Raw genomic sequence first — 27,162 nt, 5'->3', positions numbered from 1 at the left:
AAAAAAAAAAAAAATGCCATTCAAAATGGTTGTTCAAGGTGAAAATTCTTCATTCACATCAACCTTCTTTGTCTTGAAAGAATCAAAAAAGCTTTAAAGCACATGTATGTATATGTTATTTATATGTATATATATACACACACACACACAACAGTATGTCACAAAACAATTTAGAATAAATATCTTTGCTGGAGCTTCTCCCCATAATATTTACTCTTAAGTTTGTGACTGCATGTGTATATGCACACACAGACTTTGTACATGTGGGCACTTAAGTGACCAAAGTGCAAAGTTTTTCAGAGTATACCCAAGAGCTGAGTATATGCCTGCCCAACTCCAAATTGCCTTGTTGGTTTTATTTTTGTTGTTTCTCCCTATCTCTTCTAAAAGAGTTTTAAAGCCTCTTTTCCACTTAAGCTTACATATGGTTTTCTTAAGTAAACATTTTCTTTTCAATTCACATTTTGTAATCCAGACCATTCTTGGTATAATAGCTTTAAAAAGCTGTGTGTGACTATCAAAGTCCCATTGTTCAAGTCATACTTTTTCATGTTATCCTTCAAACTGGAGATTTTGAAACATAATTTGCTGCCACAGAAGAAAAACAGACTCACAGAATTTGCAACAACAGGACCAAGCATTTAAGACTAGAATCCAAGGTTAGATGATGACAAAGCAGAAGGAAAGACAATATACAATATAACAAACTGTAAACCTAAGTGTCTTGCTCCCCAGTGCAACAGGATCTCTGCTCACTAATTTGCAGTTCAATAGTCCATTTTGTCAGATACTGCTGAAGCACATTAGAGACCAGAATAGTGTTCAAATTTTGAATCAAGTTTCAAAAAGTAATACAAATTTTGGAACAGTGGTCTTTTGTTTAAGAAGTACGCTTAATAAGCAAGCAGCTTTCCCACAGAAGTTAAAGATGGTACACTTCCCATCTAACACTGTGATGGTATGGAGTCTAAAAGAATTTGATGGCCACAGAACATTCACATTTCTACAGCTTAACACAAAGAAAGGAAAGTCAAAACATTATTTATCATTTTAGCAAGAAGGCTGATTCTTATACAAAAGATAAGTACCATAATATGGAAAGCTACCTTTTTCTTTATAAAATTAAAAAAAATTTAAAAAGATCATCCTAACCTTTTCCCCTAGTTACTACATACCTGTGACCAGTATCTCACATTTTGCCTGTACAGATCTAAAAGGTTGATATCCTTTGACTGTGTAGATCCCTAATATAAGTTAATGCAGCTCAATAAAACAAGTTGTTCAACAAATCCTTTGGAAAAACTTCACCATCTGCACCCAACTTTTACAAAAACTGACGAAAGCAGCAATGGAATCATGTTAAACTTAAAATAAATATTTCACATACAACATGTTAAATTACAAAAAAGGATTAAATTGCCATTTCTACAAGTTTTTCAGATTTAGCAAGTTTCTAATCCATTTTATATCAACAGCAGTACGTATGCTCTTCATATTAAATTTAACATTGAAGGACTGTTTAGAGGCATTATTTATAAAGCAAGAACCACCAAGTGAGCATTACAGAACTTCAACAAATGTTTAGCTTTTTTTCCAGTATCCATTCAGAAAAGATTCAGGGGTTCTCTATCCACTTGGTAAGTTTACTCCTCTTCTTTACTCTGGGAGAGTTAACATCATGACCTCCAGCTTCATTTTGAAATACTGGTTAAAACGAACAATTGCATACCTATTTAAAGGGAAAAAGATCTGAAGTTAAGAGCAGACAAGGAGAAACAGACAGGCTAGGTCTACTCGAAAGTCCACGTACCCCAGAGGCTTGTTTCAAATACTAACCCATAGCAGCTACCAAAGGAGGAAGAACAGAATAACCATACTATGGCACTTCCTCAACACTACCACTCCGCCACTCCTCCCAGCTTGCTAGAGTTTGCAAAACAAATGCTATTTTGAGTGTATCAGAAGTGCCATCTTCATGCTTAATGTTCTTAATCAAGTGTCCTACAACTGACAGTTACAGTTCTCTCCCTCCACCCAAAAAAAAGGAAAAAAAAGATCTCGTTCATTGGAAGAATGCTATTTTTCTGAACCACAACACGGTTGGGTTTTCTCACTTGTGCTTTTACTTGCTTTTTGCACCATCTAGCGGTTACTTATAAGCACTTCTCCTTGGAATTAACTAGGTACAAAGCCACAGAAGAAACTCACATTGGTATCATTTACATAGCAGCACAACTAAGCCTAATAAATTGGCTTAGTCATTAACGAAAAAATATCCTACACTGAAGCAGAGACTCGTGCTAAAGTGAAATGATGGATCTTATAACTTCTGCAACAAAAGACAGATATATTCTACTGCTTGCTGTGATGAAAGACTTAAAAATAAATAAATAAATAAATAAATAAAAATACAAATGCCAGAGTCATCTACCTGAAACAGAACCATTAGCCATTGTTTCAGTAGGCAGAACTTAATGATCGTTGGCATTACAGAGGTTCTTTTCAAAATGTACAGAATTTCTAAGATCAATATTCTGTGCAATAAGATGCAAGCTAACTTTTTTATACAAGAGGCCCATTTCCTGACTCTTGTAGTTGGGGACATACGTCTTCTGACAACTAGCACAGCACAATGACTGGTCTGCTTCTTTGCCTTTGTCTCTTCAAGAAAAGCCTTTTATCCTTAAAAGCATTTGCTCCTCTAGTTAAGAGAGCCTTGCCTTGTTATACTGTTTTAGCCCAAAGGCATATAATAATTTAGCAAGTTTTCAGGAGAAAGGAAAAAAAAACTATAAAAGCTGTCTACACTTATTTTCAGTTCAGAAGTTACAGTACAACCACACAGATCAGACACCTCAAATCTCACAGCTTATGATAGCTGGGATACTTAACCAGATGGTCCCAAAATTCCCTTCCAACCTCAATTATTGTATGATTATATGAAGCAAGCATACTTACCCTAGAAAATCAAAGTCAATGGTGGAATATTTGGCTTGAATTAGAGCCCACAATCCCCAAAAGAAGTGGGAAGCCTAATGGAAAACAAAAAAATTAGGAAAGATTAGCACTTTATAAAAGCATATATAAGTGCATTTTTACATTGAAATAAAAGAATCATCTACAAGAGAACTCCCTTCAAATCCATCTTTGTAAACTTGCTTAGTATGTCTTTATCAAAGAGATTGATATGTAAGTATTATAAAACTACTGGCAAAGTTTATTGGCCTCCAGACACTATGTTTGTTGTTTTTTCTTTCCCCAAGAAAAATAATGCCACCGTTGTGAAAGAGTTCATCATTATTAAGTAAAATGTTGTGCAACTATATACATCATATTAAGTAAACAGAAATAGAACTGCTACTACTTTTACTTATTAAACAAATTCCTGTTAATATCCTACATATATTCAACTCTAATGTATATAGAGAATTCCATTTGAACCTTTGATTACACCCTTAGGTTATAACAACCACAACTCACTTTCACTACTGACTTGGACAAAAGCACAATCTGTAGTTACAGAAAAGAAGCTCCTCACCATTTACACGTTTGCAACCTGTTTCAACCATGACTGCTTTACTAGTCCAGATTGTCCAGACAGCCTGGAGGCCTGTGCTCAATTTCTGATTGAAACCATGAATTAAAACTATCATGAATGATGTGACTGTTAATGAACTTTCAAACAAATATACATAATGGACATGAGCTTGATAATCCCCTTATTGAAGGCATTTCTGGTGTGCTTGAATTAGTCAGAAAGAGAAATAAAATAAGACCTAACAGGCATTTTAGCCTTAGTCACCCTAAGAATAGTTTAGCATGTTTTAATTTTAGGAGAAAGCAAAATGAAGTGAAGCTTTTACATCTGAAGTCTGAGAAGGCAGACTGACAGCAGACAGGAGATAGTACGACACACAATATAGAAGACGAGCAGGGGAACAGACTCACACAGTCAGCCCTCAGAAACCCCCTGGGATCTTTAAGACTACATGTGCATTTTGCTACAGTTTAAATCACACAGCTTTCCAGAACACTGAAGGCAAGGAAAGAATTATGGTAGTACTGAAAGATTCTAAAAAGAGATCTAATCACTTGTTAGAAAAGTCAGAAGTATCCTAGTTTTACACTAACAAAAAATTATCTTTGAAAAAATTTTAAATCAGAAGACTTATGTGTATTTATGGAGTTCTACCTGTTTTTTCTGTTGTCTTACAAGGAGTTCAGCATAGACCCACCATAAGCTCTTCCCAACACAGGGACTTGTCAGCCAGTAACTACACTTGCTAAAAAAATTCATCACCTTCTCTGAATACTCACTGCCCCTTTTGCTTGCAGCCAAGGCACAAAGATGTGAAAGTGTTCACAGAACAAACTAAGAAGCTTTTCTTTAAGTAACACAGCACTCAGGATAAGAAACTGACAGTTATTTGCCCACAGAGAAAAAATACAGCATTTAACATTCATATCGACAGATTGTTATTTACCAGTGCAAACTGATTGACTTGAACATATAGAACTTCAACTTCTTTTTCACTGACTTCTGTGCCAAATCCTTTATATTCTTTGTAGGCTTCAAGGTAAGATCTCAGCCACTGTTCCTGCAATTTTCTGTTGGGATAAAGGCTGTAGTCTACTTCATTTACTCCTATGGGGGGGTGGGGAGGAAAAAGAAAAGATCTGAATCTTAGAGTATCTAAAAAGACCGTTAGAATCACAGTACCAGAAACTGCTTCTCCCTCTCTCCCCCCACAAATACAAACGCATAAATTGATGTGAAAAGACATAATTACTTTTACTTTGATACAATTTTATCAGTTACTTGATGGCAAGAATTTCTCACACAAGAATCACACAGCATTCAATACAGAAAGATTTATGGCGTTTTTATCCACATGCACACTCCATTTCTTTTGAAATGCAACAAGTTTAGCTCTAACAAATCTAAAAAAAATAAAAATAAAAAATCTGCAAAGCAGAAATCCTCCCACACATCAAACAGGAGCTCATATGCAACATTATCCAAAGCTGAATCCAGATATGTACATGCTGTCAGCTCATCTCTGTAAGACTAAACCTTTAGAGTAGTCTATTCTGCCCCTCTGTATGTAGAATTACAAGCCTGATCTCTGTAACTATTCCCTTCTGCCATATTGTTCTTCTCAGCACACAGCTCCAAATTCATCTACACTAGACATTCTAAACAGCAGCCCACACAATCTACCAAGGAGTCCCAAGACTTGGATCACAGTCAATCACTGCCCAGATGCGGAAAAATATTTTTAATCCTGTTTCAAAGTCATTCTTAGCCACACCACTTCTCCCTTTGAAAAACACTCTTGTTCTCCTTTCCTCTGTTTCACCTTCCAGAAGACTAAAGTAGCACGTATGCTCAGTAAACTAGATACTAAACATGCTATTCTTGAGAAAGCACATTTTGCAATCAGTACTATGAGGCATATGCAATAGAACCACTCTACCCTGGAAGCTCTAGATTTGAGATATAACACACAGAAAAATACTAAGGAAATGTCAGACCTACTGTACAGCATCAGGAAAGAGGTCACAGTGCATAGCTTTCTTGCACAGGGTAAGTAGCTTCACCTCAGCAGATTACATGCTACAAATCTACACTACTTCTTATGGCCAGATGGTTGTGGCCATACATGCTACTAACACCTATGTCCATGACAGTGACATTTTCATACCTAATTCTCCTTCAGTTCTATTTTATGACCACTGCAATCTCCTGGCACTTAAATTCTTTCCCATGTCTGATCATCAAACGTAGCAAAGGTAACACACAGCTGCTCGTCAGTGGCAAAAGAACATTACTTGTGTGTAGTCTTCTTACTGTACCTAGCTCCCTGAAGATGTACTTGGACTCTTAAAAGTTCAAGATGAAATTAATCAAAAGCTTTTAAATGTATTTTGCGAAGAATTTAACTTGTTCCCTAAATATTTAAATTTTTAAAATGTCAGAGTGTACTTGGTTATCTGAACTTGAGATTTGAAAAGCAATGACAGGTACATAAACAAAGGCTCCTAATTTCACCACACTGTACTTTCTACCTATATTAATAATTATGTATGTTTTCCCTATCACTCCATCTTCTAAAGTAGCACTGCATAAACAAGGTTATTTCACTTTTATGGAGTGAAAGGAAGGGGCATTTATCAGAAGAAACTCAAGTAGCAAATGTATGAATCTATCCACAACTTAAAGCTAAAATCTGACACTTTTTCCAACCACATTCTTAGCCTCTACTTCTCATTTTACTACATAACTAAAGGGCAAGTTATGCGAAGACATGCAAAGCCACTGAAAAAAATATAAAGTCTGCCATCTAACTTTGTGATCACACAGCATATTCTATGTATTAAATAACTACTTATACTGTTGCAGATACATCCACGGTATTTCATTACAGTGTGTTGAGTCTCTGCTGTGTCACTTCACAGATCAACTGCAAAACCTGAGAGCTGTAAAGGAAGGATATAACTGGCCTGCAAGTAGAGACATTAACACATTTTTATACCATTAGATTAATAGCTACATGCGTGTCTATAGCTATAGAAAGAAAAACAGAACATGGTACAAGAATGACAACAAAGTTGTTTTTTTTGTCCACTTTACCTCATAAATCCAATTTTTACCTGCAAATTCATTGAAGTGATTGCCAATGTCATAAGCCAGGTAGTTGTATCCAGAGTATTCATAGTCTATGAACTGCACATCACCTACGTGAGACAAGAGCAGCAACATCAGAGTCCACATCAAATGAAATCATGGTCCTAATCCTTTGGTGTCCTTTGAAGTTTTAGGGAAACAAATAAGCAAAAAAAGCACATTTCTATCTTATTTGTATACCCAGTTGTGTGCACTCAGGTTTTACAAGGCAAGACTGTTTTTAAGGTATGAGACTTCTCTGAATACTCATTCAAGAGATCTCTTTTAATAATCAGAGCTTAAAATGCTCTCTTTTTTTTTTTTTTTTAAACTTTGATTAGCAGAATTTTAACTTCTACCACACGAGGGCATCAATTACCTTCAAAGTGAGAAATATGGTAGAGAAACCTTAATTTAAGCTTTACATAGAAATCATGGATCACTTTTTCCCCAACTTAAAAAATTACAGTCCTATTTATTCTAAGACAAGTGTGCAACCATGACAGACTAACATGTTGCAACAGGTTGCTATTTCCTTTTAGTATGCTGATATTCCCTGCTTTCTTCAAGCACACTTATAAAGCAAGACTTTTTCTAATAGTTGCCCCTTTTTTGTTTTAAGTTGGCTTAAACTACTCTCAAGATCACAGATACTGATAAGACAATGCTTAAAACAATGAAGCTACCTACTGTTATGTAAATAAGAATTGACAGAGTGGCATCAGCCCCAAATGTTCCTAAATTACTTTTTTACTAGTCAGTAGTTATCTTTGGGGAAGCTAGGAAAAGTGCTTCACTGGAAGAGTAATACAGCACTGAACCTGCTCAAGCATGTCTACATCACAGCAAGCTTCAAATACATCAACAAGTTTGAATAACTAGATAAAATTAGAGCTCTTTTATTTAAAGGGAGCAACAGAAAGGGAAGTAGTGTGCTATTCACAGTGGAACCTTAAAATGTAAAAGCTTACATTTTCACCACTGTGGTGAAATGGTTAACGTTCAAGTTGTACTCCTCTGCCTCTCTACACTCATTCTTTCAATGACTAGTTGCATATTTACTCTATAAAAACATACTCATTACAATGAACAATCTTGTTAGCACCACTTAAAAAAACTTATAGATACTACTGCTATTATATCTCTATCAAAAAAGCAAATTAAGAATAATGTTAAAAGTTAACTACTAGATATTTTCTAGGTTAAGGATTAAGAATCTAATAGTATGCCTCCTAAGAATTTATGAATATTGCACATACCAAATACAATAGCTATATCAGGCAAACAGCCCAAGCAAGTTAACATAGAACAACTTTGTTAGAAGTGTTCCTTCTGTCTACGCAGTTCATCATTACCATGTCTGAAACAATAACACATCTATCTTTTCCAGATGCATCCATCTTCTTGTCTAAGCACTTATAACAGAAGTTAAACCCCAAAACACTAACAAAATCATTTAGTCACAATCCTCCAAGTCAGATTTACCCTTGCTTCCACAGAAAAAGAGGATTGCTTACCAAAGTTATGAGGTTAAACCTTTTAGGCTCTGACAAACCAACATGAGAATGCAAAGTGGCAAGCTCCTCCCAGGAAAATCTTGCTGGCAATGGAAAATTGAAGGGTCTGAAGGGACAAGAAGTTTTACAGCAGATGCAGCCAAGATCTTATGATACTGTCACAGACCAACTTCTGCCGCTACTTGTCTGGCAGATTCATACACTTGCATGTGCTTGTGCTTCTCATTGGTTCTTTAGCACTTCTTTTAAAAACAAACACCTGTAAGTTACAAGCCAGTCAAAATGTACCGCCCAACCTTGGTTAATGCTCGGCCACATAACTGACCTCCTGATGCCCCCCACCCTAGCACCATTAGAAACTGACTGTTATTCAGCTTTTCCCCACATTAGATAAAAACACAGCAGGTTAAAGTCTGCTTGTAAAGTACCAGTATAAGATATACCTTAAAACAAATTTCTTCAATGTCTAAATTTCATCTTGAACGTACCTTGTATGTGCCATTACATTTATTTTTAATTATAACCAAATTTTAATTTTTACTATAAATAATAGTCTTCTGAAATAAGAAATTGAATCTAACAAGCTAGAGATGATGCTGTTACCAAGCACTCTCCAATGGGGAGGCACACAAAAACAAGTGATGCGAGAAAACATCTGCTCATTGCAATTATGTACCACTATGCATATCATCACAAGGCAGCAACAATGGCACATGTGATCCATAGCAGATGAAGAAAGTTTGGCAACTCATATGCGATAAGACAGAACTTCAAAGTAAAAAGATCCTGCACTCTTATTAATCTCTTTCAGACTTGTGCTAGCATGGAGTTATAACTACCTTCCTTTAGAAGAAGCATCGTTCTCATTGTTTAAATATCCACAGTATTAGAATTTCCTCTAAAGATTTGCTGCAGTTAATACTGCAAAGCCACTTCTAAAGGTATGGTTACGCTACAGTTAAGCAGTTTCCTTCAAGGTTTTAAAGAAACATAGTGAACTGTACATCCCACCAGTATCAATGTGAGCAGGGAGACCAATTATACAGTAATCTGAGCAGATCTGTATTTTATTGAAGGAGACATTACTTAAAACTATGCTCTGTCATCTCTCTGGAGCAGTACTGTTACCAGAAGAAACAAAGGTGTTGAATATTTGCTTTTCAAGTACAATATATCCTTTTCATCAAAGGATGCCTACTACAATAGGCAACACAATCTCACCTACTAACATTGCATAAAGATACAAAATGGAATCCATGTTGTGTTTTATACACCTGCAATTCAGTTTTCAAATAGAAGAAAAGGTAATCAAGAGGACATCTGATCTCCTCAGGGAACTGAAAGGCAGGAAAGTGATGACACCTCTCTATAGCTGCCCTTCATTTTCAATGGTTTAATGAGTAAACACTTTAACAAGCAAGTACTAGCTGTAGTTACTACAGCAGGATGATGTATCAAAAGTTCTCTCCTATCCTGCTCATGAGGTGAGCCCTGTCCTACAAGACAGCATCAGAGAAGACAGTGATCCAGGTTACTACCTTATCTGAAAATACAAAATAGGGTCACACACCCACAGAGTAATTATTAATACCCAATATACCTTTGCAAAATTAAAATAGATTTTTAGATCAAAACTAGAAGCCTTAAACATACCTCAGTCTTCAGAAGCACTGAGCACCCACAGACTCCTACCAAAGATCATAGAAAACATTGGGTAGGCAGAGGGAATAAACAGAACAAAACTAGCCATCTACCTACACACTTAACTTCCTGGCAGAAGAATTTAAAACATTCAAAAAGAACACAGATATAGACAAAAGAATACTGATATTTGGTCTTTTTGAACAGCAAGATTTGAGTACTTTTAGAACATATATTTTGGATATTCCCAGCTTATATTAAAAAATTTGAACACCATCAGAACAGGAGCTCTATAAATGTGCTATTAAACACATTTTGATTATGTAGAAGTCCAAATTGCAAGTAAGAGCAACAAGAAGTTCTAAGTTGTATCCTTCAAAGAGTAATGCGCACTGATAATTATTATGAGTTATGTAAAATAACACTTACTAATTTCATATCCTGAGCAACTGAGTATGGCCATTAACAAAGCAGCAAGAAGAGGCCAAGTTCTCTCAGTCACAGCATGAGCAAATTCAAATCAGGTAACTTACAATCCAGCAAATGAAGATAGCATTCAACATGCTATTCCAGTCTCATAAATAAAACGTAAGGACATGAGATTGATTCTTCGCAGAAGCAGCACGACAATTATAATTTTTCTTCCAAGTCTGAAAATTTAACATTAATTTAATCCAGAATCCAAGTCTAAAAGCAAGGCACTGGGAGAAGTTACTATCATTCTAACTGCACTGGACAAGAGTTTAACATCTGTTGTCAGACGGTAGTTTAAAAACAAAAACATGTTGAGTAGATGACCTAAGCATTTACAAACACAACAAATACAGTGTTGTTAAAACCAGTGAGTTATTTTGTGCCAGCTTCTGAAAAGCTAGATAAACATTACCAGCACTGCTCAATCTTTAACGAAGAGAGAGGGGAAAAAAAACTAAGTAATTAATCTAGAACACTGAGTCTCTCTCCTCAGTTCCAGTTTAGGGTAAGCCAAGATGTTGCTGACACAAGTCTCTCTAGATGAGTAAGCTAATCTAGTAAAGTCTCAGCATCATCACAGCTGTTAGTTACCTTCATACAGCCAGGTGTCACTTCTAATGAAGTGCACCTTTAAAGATACTCTTCTGTGCTCATGAAGTTCTGTATATACGAACATAAGGTTTTGCAGTGCTTAACAGAACTCCAGCAAAACATATGTAGGATTATAGTTGAGACTCCCTCCACTTCTATAAAAACATTCCGTAAGATTGTACTAATGGGCAAATAGCTTCACTAAGCTTTTGCTCTGCAATAAGAACACTATAAGGAAGAGCTTTCAAAGGACAGATATAAACATACTAAGGCTGGCATTGAGGTTTGGTTACTATAAAAAGGTACCTGCTGCACCTAGACTGCAGAAGTCTTACAACACGTGCAACATTCAAACAAGTGTAACAATCTACCTATTTCAGATTTCCAAGCCTTCTTTCCCCAACCAGCTTGTAGCCAAAGTGCTTTAATGTACACCTCCCACTCCTCCCCACCCTGTCCCCGACACTAAACACTCACACACTGGTTATTGTAGGATTGCTCCTAAGTGATGCACTGCTGGCATTGTTTTTTTCCTCCATTCTGTTTACAAAAAGAAAAGCATACAGCAGTTGTTTAAAAGTAGGAACTTTAAGTCTATTGACCATGACAGCGAGCCTTTTAGGGTGATTCCTGATTTATTTCACAATGAATCACGGTTCTGCTATGAAAAGTGACTAAAAACTACTTTTTACCTCAATGTGTGATTGAGGTATGTTAAAACCCCAAGTAGTTTCAGCACTGAAAAAACCTACACAAGAAGAAGATATTGGTTTTGGTACTATATCACAACTCCGGCGTAAAAATCACACACTGATTTTTTGATTCCTGGCCACTTACTTCACACAATTTTGACTGAAATACCAACAGTTACTGAACTGTTGCAAACACATGACGTTTACTAAAAAGATCAAGTCATCCTTATTTCAGAAGGATCTTGAATATCTAACCTGATGAATTTACTGCATTCAGCTGATCTCAGCTATATTAAATGGGAGGAAAGCTGTGCAAATGTAATCAATTTTACCACACCATTTTAGCATCTTAAAGTTTGCCTTCTCTGTTTATTTTAATATAGTATTTAATTGATTAATTTAGTAACCGAACCTCAAACCAATAAAATAAACTGAGTTTATACAGAAGCTTTACGGATTCTATTTGAGGCATTCTTTATTAAAATTATTTTGAGTTCGTTTATAATAAAACAAAAGTATATTTAATCTTTACCTAAATGCCTTTAACTGTTTGAATGAAGTATGTATTTAAAGCAATCTAAGATGCCTAAGTACCTCATGCAGAACATAAATGTTATGACTGAATGCAGTGCTAAGTATCACCGAAATGCTTTGTCAAGAAGATCATTCCTTGCAGCAACACAATCACAAACCAGAACAACACACAGATTACAGGAGATGTCTTCAGATTATTTTTTATACTTGTATAATTTTTCTCCTTCATACGACTGGAATAGAATTATCATAAACAATGATAGACTTTGAAACCTAGTCATGCAGGTAGGTTATAGAAAAACTAATAAAACAAAACCAAATAGCAACATTTTTCTCTGTACAGTAACATGTATGAGAATCAACTAATTCAACAAAGCAGTATTTACACCAGTATCACTACCATTACATGGAGTCTTAAAAGCTCAAACTGAGTTCACCAACATTAGCGACATTAAAGGGACACCACTGATGCAGCAAATGAAACTACAGAATAAACAAACTAAGCCACTACTTACTGCTTAGCTCACTACCTACCTCGTTTCTTGTTGTAAATAATATTCTTACACAACAGGTCATTGTGACAGAGTACCACTGGTGATCCTAAATTTGACAGTCTTTCCTTCATCCAGGCCATCTCTTCCTGAAGAACTTGAGGACTTGGAATTTCACTTAAAAACCTTGTCAGGTGTAAGAAGTTTGAGAGTTAATTTTTAGTAGTGTGTTCCACACCAAGCATCTGTAATGAAATAACTTAATTATTTTCCTCTACACTCTTATTTCAAATAATTCAACAGATGTTCTCTCAAACTAGGGCACTATATCCCCTAGCACCACTGCAGACAAATTATGACAATATTCTATTTTGTCCTCCCCAAAGAAAATCTATAGATTATCTATTGTAAACGTGACAGTAGTCTACTCACAAATAGAATTTGAACTCAATCCTGCACATTTTTAAAGGAATATAGATAAAAAGTCTACAGCATGAGTTTCATTCACTTGTTGCTCACATTACAATACACAACTGCACATACCATGTTTATCTAACCAGATTAAATAAGATTCCTTTTTTTTTTCCTCTTTAATCACTGCAAATATACTTAAGTTGACATCTTTAAGATTTTTCAATTACTCTTGTCTAGAGAATTTTGTTGTAAAAAAACACAATGCCAGAGCATTTACAATGCAGAGAGAAAAACACTGCATATCAATGATATCCAAGAAATTCTAGAAAGACCATTTATCTATAAATGGCATTTAGAATCTACCCATTAAGGAAATTTGATGGTACTGTACATACACCTTCAAATTATAGTTTGAGCTTTAAAGTCTGACTGTGCCTCCCTGTCACTCTAATCAGCCTTTTATTAACTTTGGAAACTTTGGATTTCAAACCAATTTTATTTTTTTATTTTTTATTTTTTAGAAAAAAATTGTATATTTAATCTTCCATCCATCGCTCTGAAAAAACGTAATCTCAGGAAAGCACACAATGATCAAATACAAATACCTACCTCTTATTCACTTCCTCATCTGCAAACTCTGTGGGTATAAGAGAGAAGTATTTCCCCATCTTCAGCCACAAGTTAGATTTAGGGATCCATCCATTGTGAGCATGGATAGTATGGATTTTAGCAAGCTGTCTGGCAATGAGCCTTCAAAAAAAAAGTTTAAATTAATGTTACTTTTGCAATAGATTAGACAGTCCTTATCTTCTCCAGCAAGAGGACAACTAAAATATTTAATAGAAATGTGATAAGAGATCCAACAAAGAAATCAACAAGAGTATAAATAAGAGCAGCACAGCCCACAGGGTTGCATTTTTAAAGACTCATAACGTCTTTAAGCAGTACCATGTGTGAAGCACTAGCGGGGAGAGAAACTGGAATTCAGCTACACCATGTATATTTGACATGTTTACTCTTTGACATGCACATCTTCAGAAGACTTGACTTTAATTAGTTGAAGCTTTTAGGTATTAAATACATTTCAACACACACGAAAAGCTAAGAGAAACTTAAAAAAAAAAATCAGCATTTCCTATTCACTGCTAACATAAAAAAAAGTCTCAGGGAAACATTTTTAACCTATTCACAAATGAAATACCCTAGAAATAGAGCTAGGATTCACTTCAATGAAACCCAGCCCCTCTAACTGCACCACATTAAATTATTTCCCAAACAGCAACGTTCAAGCACTGTACACTCACAACAAGTAAAACTCTAATGTGTGTATGAAGTCTTCTGTGAGAGCAGCAAGGATTATTTTTTCACATCTGAAATATCATGATTAATTATGCAAAAACAGTGAACCACCAAAAGCTTGAAAGTCAGCTTCACACAGGCTTATAATAACATTCACTTTCTGTCTGCTCATAAACTAAGCCTGAGATCCCTTGGATTGGACAAGACATCATATATATATCACAGAACTTGTGTAATAAAATAATTAAGTAAAAAGCTTACCTGAAAATATCAGGATTGCATACATGCTCAGGATCCAGGGCCTCTCCCTGCATGAACTCGTAGCACAAGCCATTGTTGAAAGTACAGTATAGCTGAGGTGCACAGCCATGGGCCTGCAACACACGGAAACTCTTCACTTCTTCATCACGGTCGACTAAGAGCTCAGTCTTGTTTCCATAGATCCTAACTAGAACTACATCATCTGTTATGTCACCCACGTAGCAGCCAATTAATTTATTGGTGATTCCATCAGTAAACAGCTGAAAAATAAAATAACACACTGCTTAGCTTTGCATCTTTATTTCCATGGTTCAAGAAAAGAATGCAAGGTTTACTCTTTGGCTCACAAGTCTGAGACTTAAAGAAAATCAATCTTTAAAACACAGGAAAATCTTGAAGAAAACCACAAGGTTTTTCCGTATAACACACCAAAAGAAAATAGGCCAATGTAAGAACATGCTACAGCGACCGCAGAAACGCTACACGTAAAAGGCAGTAGATGAATGTTTAATGCTGTAAAACAAGTTCTCACATAACCACTCTGAAACTGATGGTTTAAATTGGCTGAAATCAAAGCTTGAACAAGGAAGTAATCCCATAATTGTTGTATCATGAACACAGGCAGCACAAACAATTTTGATGCACTTCAGAATTCCACTATTTGCTATTAAGTGCACAAACAGTAAAACAATATTCCTGGAGTTCTCAAGTATTCCTTTTAACAAAGTGGAATTGAGGTAAGACACAGTCCAAGTTCAGTGTTACCTTCCCCACTAGCCCTGAGGTATTACCATTTGAGAACAAGTCCTAAAGTCACTTTGGCTCCTCTACAAATGTGAAAAAAAGCACTTCGAATTCAAGACCTCAGTTTTCAGCCTCAGGTTTCACTCCAAGATTAAGAGCTTCTGACAAGACTCACGCTTTTCATCATTCTACTTCATAACTGGTTCATGCCATTCAGGAGACAAACAAGCACTTTAAGTCTTTAATGATAAAGATGCACACAAAAGCAGTTTTTAAAAGCCCTTGCTGCAATTTACTTTTGATTCAGAGACCAGCCTAGTGACTGATGCCTGAATAGACAGGAGGTGAGGCAAGTGACCCTCCACAAGAAGTAAAAGCATTACATATTTACATCTAATGGCAACCTATTCCTTGCCCTTCACGTAACAATGGAGGCATGGTTGCTTTAAGTTCCCAGCTGTGGAAAAAAAGAAGAAAGAAAGAAAAACTGTCACTAACTACTGCCTCTCCTTTCAACATTTGATGATGGGACTAAACTAGTCACTAAAAGAAGCTGCAATTCCACCAGTGCTACCAGGTAAGTTGGCTAAAACCAGAGTTACTAAGAAGCTTTGTGCACACAATTGCATGTAGTCAAACATTTGAAAGCAACACAAAAGAAACAGCAGTTCTCTCATCTTTTACAACCTGAGGAATTTTACCAGCTTAGATAATAGGTATTCTGTGCTTTGAAACTTTGTGCCTTGTCAACACAGAGTGGGTTCTGGCTGGATGAGCATTATCTCTCTTAACTTCTAAGTAAGTGACTAAGGGGGGGAGGACATTAACATTTTCAGGTGACGAGCAGACTTTCAAACAGCCAACAGCACAAGCAAAAGCATGGGCATTTTCATGACTACTCAACAGCCCTCTACTGTTTTAAATACGAGAAGTAAGCAAAGTGCAAAAGAACCTTTCAGTATCTTCCACTAGAATAAATGACCAGAAAGTAGCTTCAATTAGGTTAACATATGTATATAGACACACACTATTTCCGCTTCGGTGGGCACCTTACAACCTTAACTTCCTTTTTTAGGAGGCACTTTCATCATTAATTCTCATTCAGTAAAATCTGGCACACACAAGATACAAGCAGCTTCACGGTCCAACTACCTGTATTCGAACATTTTCAAACTATGGAGACACTTAGCGCCAAGCAGTTTTTGCTTTATCTGTAAAGCAACCTGCAGACTTTGAGGAATCTCAGAAATTCATAATGGTAAGGAAAGCCAGAAAAGCAGATAAATACTGAAACCTATTTATCAGAATTAGAATAATAAGCATTCCACAGAAACAGTCTGAATTCCTTATTTAATGGTATGCATTCAAGCTTCTCTCCCATCACCACTGCCATGTTTCCTCTCCCTCCAGCAGGAAGTTGGATGGTTTTGGCTTTTGGTGACGGCACCCCATCCAAGATGTGGTCCTAATTTTGAAAAGTGTAGCAGTACTGGAACTAAACTACCACTTGTTTGAACAAGTCTTATGGATTTGGAGAAATCAAGCATCAGGAACAGTTGTTTGATTTTTGTATTATATATATATATTTTAATTTAAATCCTAAAGAAAAGATCCTGTAATCAAGTCTACTATTCAGGAGGGAGAGACAAGACTTCACAAAAAAATATGTTATATTTAAACTGTCATGCCTTGCTTTTCTTGAAATCTTTATGTGGTGAAGCAAACAAGCTCAGACAAAGTAAAAATGGAGTGGGGAATCAACTTCTCATCATAGTGAAAAAAAAAAGAAAAAAAGTACAGCATCCCTAAGTAGAAATACAGAATGGCAGAAGATATGAAAGCATTCTATTTGCTTAAACAGCTACTAACACTCAAACTTTTACAAATAGGTTCAGCAAATCATGCTTGTAATCTACATGTACGGAGGCCAATCATAAAGCTAAATTAGACTACATATGTAATTCACTCAAAAATGAGGACTTTACAATTTATGGACACTTATTAGCATCTATTATTTTAATAATCCATTACAAGAGATGAATGATAGTCTTTAGCAGTCTTTTGTAACAGCAAAATAATGCACTATTAGGGAACTAAAAAAAAAGGTTTAGTACCATGTCTACTGATTTTTACAGCAAAATGAATACGTTTATACTCTAACATCACTGTTCTTTTGCTTGATTCTCATGCAGATGACAAAAATGCTCTAAGGTAAGAAAGATGTGCTTGAGCTGTGGAAAGATTACCTGATTTGTCCAAGCAGATTATTTTTGTGTTTCAAGCCATGAACGACTCCATTATAATGCATAACCTTTTCCCTCCAATCATTACAGAACTGTTTAGGTCAAAAGGGACGTTTTGTGATCAGCAAAGTACTGATTCCCACATGTTTTAGAATATAAACAATTAACTCAAACCACCAGAGCCTAGAGCTACTTGCTTCTGAAACATACTGATGTTTGAAGCATATGCTCTGTGCTGTTAACTAGCATTCAGCTAAAGCAAGTCTGGTTCTCAGAAAAAATAACTTACTTAGTGACACATAAAAATATATAAAATAAGTTTACTAAATCAGGGTGAAGACCTTTACCTTAGAAGGATTAATGTTTTCTAAACATGAGCACCTGACACATAGGCAGGTCCTGATTTGTCCCACAAAGTACCTTGAAACAGGTCGCACAACCTTTTAACAATCACACCCCTGCTGGAAGTCCCTGAGAAAGCAAGTCATAACCCCCGCCCCTGTAAAGAGGTCACTCTGTGGAAGTGCATTCCAGAATTACAGCTAGTGCTAGGGTGTTTAATACATCATATATCCTGACCTCTACCTGATCCTGTGAAATAACATCTCTGTTTGCCCACTCTTTTCCCCAGTATGTATTCACACTCGGGCTCAGTTCTGATCTTAGTCCTGCACAGGTACATCAACATCTCAGCTAGCATCAGACAAAAATCAAAGGTCAGGCAGAATTTGAACACAGCGAGGCAAAAATAAGCCACAGACGTTGATGCAGAAAGCTAAGCACAGGGTTGATACTTTGGACTGCCACAGATGGAGCTCAGGAACAGAAGGTGGTTCTGGGCACCATCTTGTTACCCTCAGCAGCAGAAGAAACAGATTAAGTTACACTATTATTGTGACACTCCTGTGTGATAAAAGAAAGATCATATTCACAAACTCTGAAAAACCACTGTTTAGTAACTTATCAGCTTGGCTGGAGTAGCAAGTGAGCACCATCCCTGGCAACCCATTTTAAGAATGGGCAGACTCCTGATAGAGGAGCAAAAAATGTAACCCTGCTACAAGAAAGTAGTTGGAAAGTTGATCCTGTTTTTAAGATAAAGTCAAACTCATAAATAAGAAATTTCACTCAAGTCCAAAGTCAAGCATGCAAGACAAATGGTCTAGGTGCATAGAGCAGTCAGTGCTCTATGACTAAGCCAAGGAAAAAGTTTTTATATCACTAAGAACCCAGTTTTGAGACCCTGATTTGTCTATAAGCAATAGCACAAAGAACGCAGTAGCACTACCTGACAGAACAAATTCTCAGTTACAAAACACTGTTTTTCGACATGGCCACCACCATTAGATACGCATTTTTACCAGTGATGAACAAAAGCATGCATGCTGCACTCAGCAAAATCTGTATCAGCAAGTGATCCACTCTAGCTGTCAGCACTGCTTGAACACACCACTCACTGCTTCACCATGCTCACAGTCACTGTTCAGTCTCCATCAACATTCAGCAAGAGTTGATGAATGTTACTCAGTGCAATTTTCTAGTCACATGGAAGAACTCGATTCTACATCATTTCATACACACTTCCATGTCAGACAGCACTTTGTCAGACTGCCCCTTTGCTGCCATCTGTCACATGGGAACAACACGTCACAAAATACTGGTGAGAAAGTTCAGCCTCTACTGCCATACTATCATCACCCACCCCTGGCTTCAAGGACATGATATAATAAAACATGACATCATAAAATGGGAAACATTACTTTAAAAGCAGCTTAGCACTAAAAAACAAAAAAACACCTTGTAATCAAACTTGCCTTTCCCTCTATGCAGAACAAACTATGTAGACAATCAGGTTTTAAGTCATGAGAAACAGCAATAGCATGTAAAACAAAGTAAGAATCTGAAGTTTCTCTGTACTGGTCAAACAAACCTCTGGCAACTGTGCAGCTTTTGTCACACTGCACAGGTCTGTTATCCCCTCCTATAAGCCTGATTAGTGTTAATAAAAGAAAATCATTACAAGAAGGAAATTGGCTTCCCTCAACTGATAATTTAGGAACGCTACTTCTTATTAGCATCTATTTGTAACATGCTGCTCCAAGTAATTATTTACACTCAGGAGCACTTTCATTATTGCTTCTTAAAAAGGTAGTTAGCTAATTTTCCAATGACAGCATTCAGAGCAGATGATTTTTTTCATGATGGAGTATAAAAATATGTTGTCTAGCAGTAAAATAATGTTTTATTCTTTTGTTCAGAACATCATTATTGCTGCATTAAAAAAAAATCTGCTTAGAATCTCTATCCTGAAATGTAGCAGAGCAAAACAGCAGCTCTTTAACAAAAGCATGAACAGTGAATGGACTCTGACTACAAAAATAAGAAAAAATAACCAATAAACTCTCAACTGGGAGAAAAAGGAAAAAACCTACAAAATGTTACATACACCAGGTAAGAAATTCCTGAAATAGATCAAGAAATACAGAGAGCCAATATAGAATCATAGAATTGCTCAGGTTGGAAAAGACCTTGAAGATCATCAAGTCCAACCGTAACCTAACCAAACTTTGGTTATCCAATACAATAGCAGCAGAGAAAACAACTGAGTGACCAGAACAGTCCAAAACCAAGATTCTGGCCCTCCAGTAGACTGCACAAATTTAAATGTCACTATACATACTTATCACACGGTGGTATGCACCTTCAGTTGATATGACTCTACACCAAAACTGAGTTCCAACAACATTCTTGGAAATGATATTTATATTGCACCATCATCTGGGCAAGAATGGCAGGAAGAGACCGAGCTTTAAGTAAGGTTCTCTAGTTCTTGGGAACAAATACAAACGACTTACTGAAACACAGAGCAAACATAAGAAAAATACAGAAAACATATTCAAGTGCATTCACAGAAAGCAGCAGACAGAAACATGACAAATCAAATGGGGCCAGGAAAATGAGAGAAACGTCTCTGAGACTTTAAAAGCACTTTTAGTTTAAGAAATGGTCAGGTTATTAGATTTCTGATAAGGCTGTATGCTGGATAATTTCCATCTCGTGTATAGAAGCGGTTCAAGACAAGTTATATCTTATCTTACTCTTTCAGGAACTCATAGAAAAAACAAATTGAGAATAAAATTACGATCCCATGGAACTCCTCTGTAGGAGGGGAAATACTGAAAGAAGCACTGTAGAGCTGTATAAACAGAAGTGATGTCAAGTTTCAGCTTAAGCAAGCAGGGATTTTTGGCACCACTCAGAAAGTGGTCAGGCATCAGAATGGCTGCCCAGGGAGGTGGTGGGGTCGCCGTCCCTGGCAGTGTTCAAGAGGCGTCTGGATGAGAAGCTACGAGATATGGTTTAGTGCTTGTGGTAGCAGTGGTGATGAGAGGACGGTTGGACTAGATGATCTTGCAGGTCCTTTCCAACCTTGTGATTCTACGATTCTATGATGTTCTGCTTCTGAATCCCAAAATGAACTGTAAGATTTACAGAAAGTTATACCATGTGCTTCTTTAAATTAAAGCACTGAATCTGTATTGCACAGTCTATACACACACATCCACAAGATCACATCAGCCAAGAACTCCAGGAAAATACAGGTTTTAAATCCCACATATTCAAGGAAAATAGCATCTGAAACTCTCCAGACACTGGAGCAATAGCCCCCTTGATCATTGTACTTGACATTTGAATGATAGCATGTCTGCTTGACTTGGACACTCAGTTGACCAGGAGCAAGCATGATTTGGTGTGAAAAACACTGAGGCTCACAGGGAGCCAGTACATTAATAGTGCCATTCCATTATCAGTTCAACTCCAGGCTAGATCAGCAGTTTTCCACTGAACTCTCATGGCACTCAGCCACAACAGCAGCATGGAGAAAGTGACAGTACTACTTCCTACACTACAGAGTATCTTCTTTGGCTACCAAACAATAAAGCCTGAACAATTCTTTTTTTGTGGTGATGGGCTTTTTGTTTGTTTGGATTTTTCTTGAAGGTTTTTAATTTCACATTCTACATGTTCTCAGTATGAAGGTCATGTAAAATTACAAGCAGAAACCTATTATAAAATACAAAGGCTGCTCCAACAGTAATGCCTCCTACTTTATTATGCAGGCCCATGAAGTCAGAAGGCAGATGGTGGTGGTATGGCAGCAGAGGTCGAATCTTCCAGCCAATACTCCATTGCATTTTGTTGCTGTGCGATAGATGGCAGCAGAGGGGACGTCTGACACAGAAGTGCAAATGAAGCAAAGGCATGGCATTGAATTCCTCCATGCAGAAAAAGTGGCAGTGACATCAATCAGTGCTTGCTTAATGTTTCTGAGACCAAACAGCAGATGTGAGCACAGTGAGGCAGTGGGTGGTGTATTTCAGTAGTGGCATCAGCAATACGAAAGACAAACTACAACTGTCCCATTATGAAATCATGACAGTAGCTATCAGCTCGTTCTCACAAATACGCAGTTTACAACCAGGGAGGGAACTCAGTACACAGAGCTGAATATCAGCTTCAGTACATTAGGAATGATGGTGCCTACGTTGGAATATCACAAAGCGTGTGCCAAGTGAGTCCCACAAATGCTCACACAGGAACAGAAAGAACACTTTAAGCAAGTCTGTCAGAATCTATTAAACCAATAGAAGATTGAAGATAACAGTTTCCTGGATCACATCATGATTGGTGATGAGACATGGTGTCAACACCATGAACCAGAGTCAAAAGAGCAGTGCATGGAGGGGCAACATGGGAATTCCCTATTGAAAAAAGTTAAAGATGCAACCTTCAGTGGGTAAAGTGATGTGCACTGTCTCTTGGAATAGGAGTAATTCTTCTGGATTTCTTTAAAACCAGACAAACCATCAACTCTTAACTGCTAAATCACAACGCTGAAGGCTCAAACTTCCAGACTCAGGCCAGAGAGGAGGACAACCTTTCTCCTGCAACACAGTAACTCCAGGCCCCATGCCAGTTTGAAGATCATGGGGTACACTGCCAACCTTGGCTGGACTGTCCTAACACATTCACTGTATAGTCCAGTTTTAGTAGCTACTTACTTACATCTACTTGGGCCAATGAAATATGGATGTGTGGACATCTTCCTAGCAATGATGTCAGCACTGAAACAGTAGGTCACACCTCCATTGGAGCAGATTTTTTTTTAAGCACGTCATGAAGGCTCTCATTCATTACTAGCAAGAAGGCACAGCTAGTGGTAGTGACTAGGTTCAAAAAGAGTGTTTTGTAGCTGAGAGTTTGCTCTACCAAATAGTGTTATGGTGCTCTTTATGGCTGCTGCAGTTTCCACTGAAATAAATAGGAGGCATCGCTTTTGGGAGTGACCAATGTACTATAGAGGCATCACCTTTTACAAGGACTGATTCTGATCTAAAGCAAGAATAACTGTTACCTTCTATGTTGGAATAAATCTCCAAAGAAAAATTAAGCGTTTTTTAACTTTTTTTCTGAAGAATACTCTTCCAAGAAGGCAGTCAACATCTGATAATCAGTTAAGACTTCTGAAGAGGTGAATTGCTTTAGATCTTTTTACAGACTTCATGATTTTGATTAAAAGCTATAGGCAAATAAAAAAAAAAAAAACATAAAAGGTGTCTAAGATTTTATTCTGACTCAAGAATGAATTCGCTGCTTCTCCCTCAGAAGGCTTTGATGTGAAAGGGCTGTCTAGCAGTAGAAAAAAACCCAGAGGCTAAGGAGGAACATCTTTTGTGGCCCTCTTTCTTTCCAAAACAATCACTAACCTTCAGAGCAAATTATGTGCCATCTTCATAGGAAGATCATAGGCTGTGACTAAGCAAGTATTGATTACTTTTATCTAGAACCAGAATCATCGATACATACAACACATCTACAGCACACACAACTGGGTTATGTCATGCACAGTGACGTGGCAAATAAACTAAGACCTCACCACATGAAAATGATTGCTGCCCCACCCACTGATAAAATAAAAGCTCATTTGTATAACTGATTGAATTTATCGAACTTCAGACACTTCATGAGAATGAAGAAACCAATCAGCAGATGACATCTAGTTCTGCTTCAATATTCCAGCTACTTTGACTTTGAATTCAAGACACACCTCTTGATTAGTTTTACCACAATGCATCAGCATAGCATATTCTTGAAACTATTTTTTTTCCTGTTTTCCTTCAGTCATCCTTTCTCTAAATAGTAAGAACTTTCACAACTGATGAAAGATCGTGATGTCCTAGAACAGCCAAGCAATAAAAATAATACTGTTGAAAAAAGTAACAACACTGAGATTTAAAAATAAGGTTACAATTTACATCATTTTCCGTGATACTCTTATTTTCATTCCATTATTTCAGGGTTCTGAACTCCATATACAGTTTAAGTAAATCTAAGTATTTTAAGTCATTGGCATAGTTTATTATAAAGAAAATAGCAAGACCTACACATAAACAGAACTGAAAGCAGCCACCAGAAAATACTGACCACAGAAAAGCTACTGAGCACAAGACAGGAAGGAAAAAGCAGATATATAGGAAGCACTGATAAATGCGAAGATACATACATCCTGGTAATAAAAGCAGTACTAAAAAGCAAGCAACATTTCATTACATGAGGGAGAACCAATTGTGAAACTTATTTGGGCACAATACAGAACCAATTCAGATGCTTGCAGGACTATAAAGAATTATATTTTACTGAATATATGAATTTCCCTTATTTAAAAAAAAAGTTTCCCTCCTTTCTCTTAGGTTTGGGGAAGGATGAGCACCATGTGCTATACGTAATTTTAATTATTTCAGACACTCAAATCTGGCTGCTGAATTTTTGGCACTGATAATGCTATGCAAATAACCAAAGCCTAAACTAACACTAAGGCTCTTCCAGAGTAAGATCAGGCACCCTTTATAAAGATCACTTCAAAATGGGAAGAAATAAAGATTGTATTCCCCATTCCATAGCATTACACTACAGAGAGGCAATCATGTATTAGCCTACTGATCCTTCTTTATGACTTGACCTAAAAAACCCTTAATAGGTCATGGGATAAGACAATCTCAAGTCTGTGCTTATGGCAGTGGTCACTAGTTTTCCCATATTATAACTGAAAACTGATTTTTCTTCAAAAACAAAATTTCATCTCCGTAAGATGAGAAAAAAAATTCGTAAACTACAACTGTATTTTCACAACCTCTTTAAGGCAGTAGAGCTGAATCTAATTACAGTTCTCTCTACAATTTAGAGCAAATTGGCAAGGATATAGAAATTGGCATGCTCACTTTCACTAATCCAGAACAGCGTCTGAGTTTTGAAAGGCAATTTGTTTTATGAAATCCAAACACATCCTTCCCTGTAACTCATTATAACCAATTTCTGGATTCAGCAAGCTGCAAGCATACAGCATGAGCTTGAAGCCTCCAGAGATCCCTTCCTACTTGAACTACCCTATGATTTTATTACTAAAATCACACGTCATAAATTCAAAAGCTACTAGTGCAAAAGGAACATACTGGTTTTAATGACAAAGCTTTCTGCAATCATAAAGCAGAGAAAGTAAACCTCAAGAACTTAAGAGAAAATACTTAGTTCTAGGCAGCTCCCTGCACGGCCTCTAGTGACAACTGCACAGACAAAACACATGAAGGTCACTGCTCAGACAGAAAAACTTGGCTTTTCCTTACCAAAATATAAGAGCCTGAGTATCTAAGCTGTTTTGTGGTGGTAACATCTACATGTAACTGGACACTGAGGAGTTACAATAAATCACCTGTGATTCAGTAAGCAGCTGGCAACAAGAACAGATTCTAGAATTTTAAAAATAAGGCAATAATACTAGTTTAAACACTATTGCGATTTTCATTCTCTGCCTCATACTTACTTGTGTGCTATGCTGCAACATAAAAAATTAAACCATTAAATCATGAATATTTTAACTTATAAACCCTAAAGATTAAACATAAAGATGTTTTAACTATGCTGTCTCAGAACTGTGTGTAAGCGGTCTGACACAGAACGGTGCATTTCTTATTTTTTTTTTTAAGCCAATAAAAGCTAATTTTTAAGTCAAACCCTGCATTCTTCAACTTCCTACTTGTCTTTTTGCTCTCAGAATGACTTAGAGCAAAGGCAGTTAACAGCACAGCCCAGAAGAAGCTCCATCTATCAATGTTTTTTGTCTACTTTGCTACGATGCTGCTGTTTCAGATTAGTCAAGCATATTTTGATGCAATAAATGATTCTGTTTCACCTCCCTCCTAACCACCCTAACAAGGGGAATGCAGGGCAGACCATACTTGGAACAAAGGTAGTTACGTTTTATTTCAGCATATTACTATATGCGACATAAGTATAACCACATTCTTGCTTGTTACATACAGACAACTTTAAAAGTGCACTAACGACCGAAACTAAAAGGCTAGTGTAGAGCTTTGTGAGCAGGATGCTCTTGTTCAGCTAACAGAAATAAAAGGAAAAAGAAAGAAAAGTTAGTAAAAAAGTTTCAGTTTCAAAGCAACTTAGTTGAAGCAACAATCAGACTCTTTTTTTTTTTTTAACATACAAACACTGAAGCACAACAGCCCATCACTTCACTATGGCACAGTCATGCATCCGAGTTCTATGCCAATGGTACCAGTGGCTCTTATACTGCTCACTACTCCTTTCAAACTAGGTGGTGTAGGAAGGAAGTGGGGTTGAGTTTTGCATGTTTTTGTAGGTTTAGCCTTAATAATAATAATAATAATGCATATTAGAGCTTTCCCAAAAGGTTAGAGCCATCCCACACAAACTTAAAAAAAAAGTTTCATTTCTCAGGGTGCATGAAAGAAAGAACATTTTGTTGGGAAGTGCCCCCATCACTGAACTAAAACAAAAACCATGAGCAGGGCTCTGCTCAGTACCCTTCTTCACGTTTTAAAGCTATTTTCATTGTACATCATGGTATAAAAAAAATACCCCCCTGAAGAAAGATGTCCTACCTACATGGGGACTGTGCTTCACTTATGTCTGTAGCCTTTAAGGAAGTTACTTGGAAGAAGTGTTACCTTCATTTTCATATTAACTGGACAGTGCAAGTCAAATTTCTACCATCGCAGAACTTCAGAACACTCAAGTGAATTTGTATGTTATTACCATGGCGTGCTCAGTTTCGCTGTAGTGGTTTGAAGAGAAATAATTCTCTGGAAGTGAGAAACTTTACCAAAATCCACAAGTAACTGCTGGGACACAGAGCTGAAGGGCGCGGCGCAAAGCGCCCACCTGAACACAGGCAGTACGTGAGCTGCTGTTTCTCACAGCTGTATGCACGTAGTGAAGATGCAAGCAAGGCTAGGTGAAGTATATTCTAGAAGCACAAAGCAACCAATCCTCACACAGATGATTCATCATAAATATGAATGATTGCTCACCTAGCTCAACATCAGGCGAGGCTTCGGGGCTGAGGCGACCAAGGCCATTAGCGGGGCAGATACCTACCGAGATAGCGCTGACACGGTAGAAAAACGCAGCGACCCGAGGCTTTTATTGACATTTATTACACGCGAACACGCGGGGCGCGCCCGCCCACGGCTCCCTAAGAGCGCCTCAGCCCCCGGC

General features: G+C 37.0%; 1 protein-coding gene across 1 annotated transcript in view; it reads right to left on the bottom strand.

Annotated features, from left to right (window-relative positions):
• The window catches only part of ETNK1 (ethanolamine kinase 1), a 27,993-nt gene continuing 831 nt past the window's right edge, over window positions 1-27,162 (bottom strand). Inside the window, exons 2-8 of the mRNA XM_031555345.1 lie at window positions 14,582-14,855; window positions 13,631-13,771; window positions 12,651-12,793; window positions 6,655-6,738; window positions 4,485-4,645; window positions 2,959-3,032; window positions 1-1,729 (exon numbers count right to left, since the gene is read on the bottom strand). Coding sequence (XP_031411205.1) covers window positions 1,657-1,729; window positions 2,959-3,032; window positions 4,485-4,645; window positions 6,655-6,738; window positions 12,651-12,793; window positions 13,631-13,771; window positions 14,582-14,855 — 950 coding nt within the window. The 3' untranslated portion in view covers window positions 1-1,656. The remainder of the gene's footprint in view (window positions 1,730-2,958; window positions 3,033-4,484; window positions 4,646-6,654; window positions 6,739-12,650; window positions 12,794-13,630; window positions 13,772-14,581; window positions 14,856-27,162) is intronic.

The sequence above is a fragment of the Meleagris gallopavo genome, chromosome 1 (genome assembly GCF_000146605.3).
Source record: "Meleagris gallopavo isolate NT-WF06-2002-E0010 breed Aviagen turkey brand Nicholas breeding stock chromosome 1, Turkey_5.1, whole genome shotgun sequence".
NCBI lineage: Eukaryota > Metazoa > Chordata > Aves > Galliformes > Phasianidae > Meleagris > Meleagris gallopavo.
Note: the sequence above shows the minus strand (reverse complement) of the source record. Positions and strands in the feature narration are given on the sequence as shown.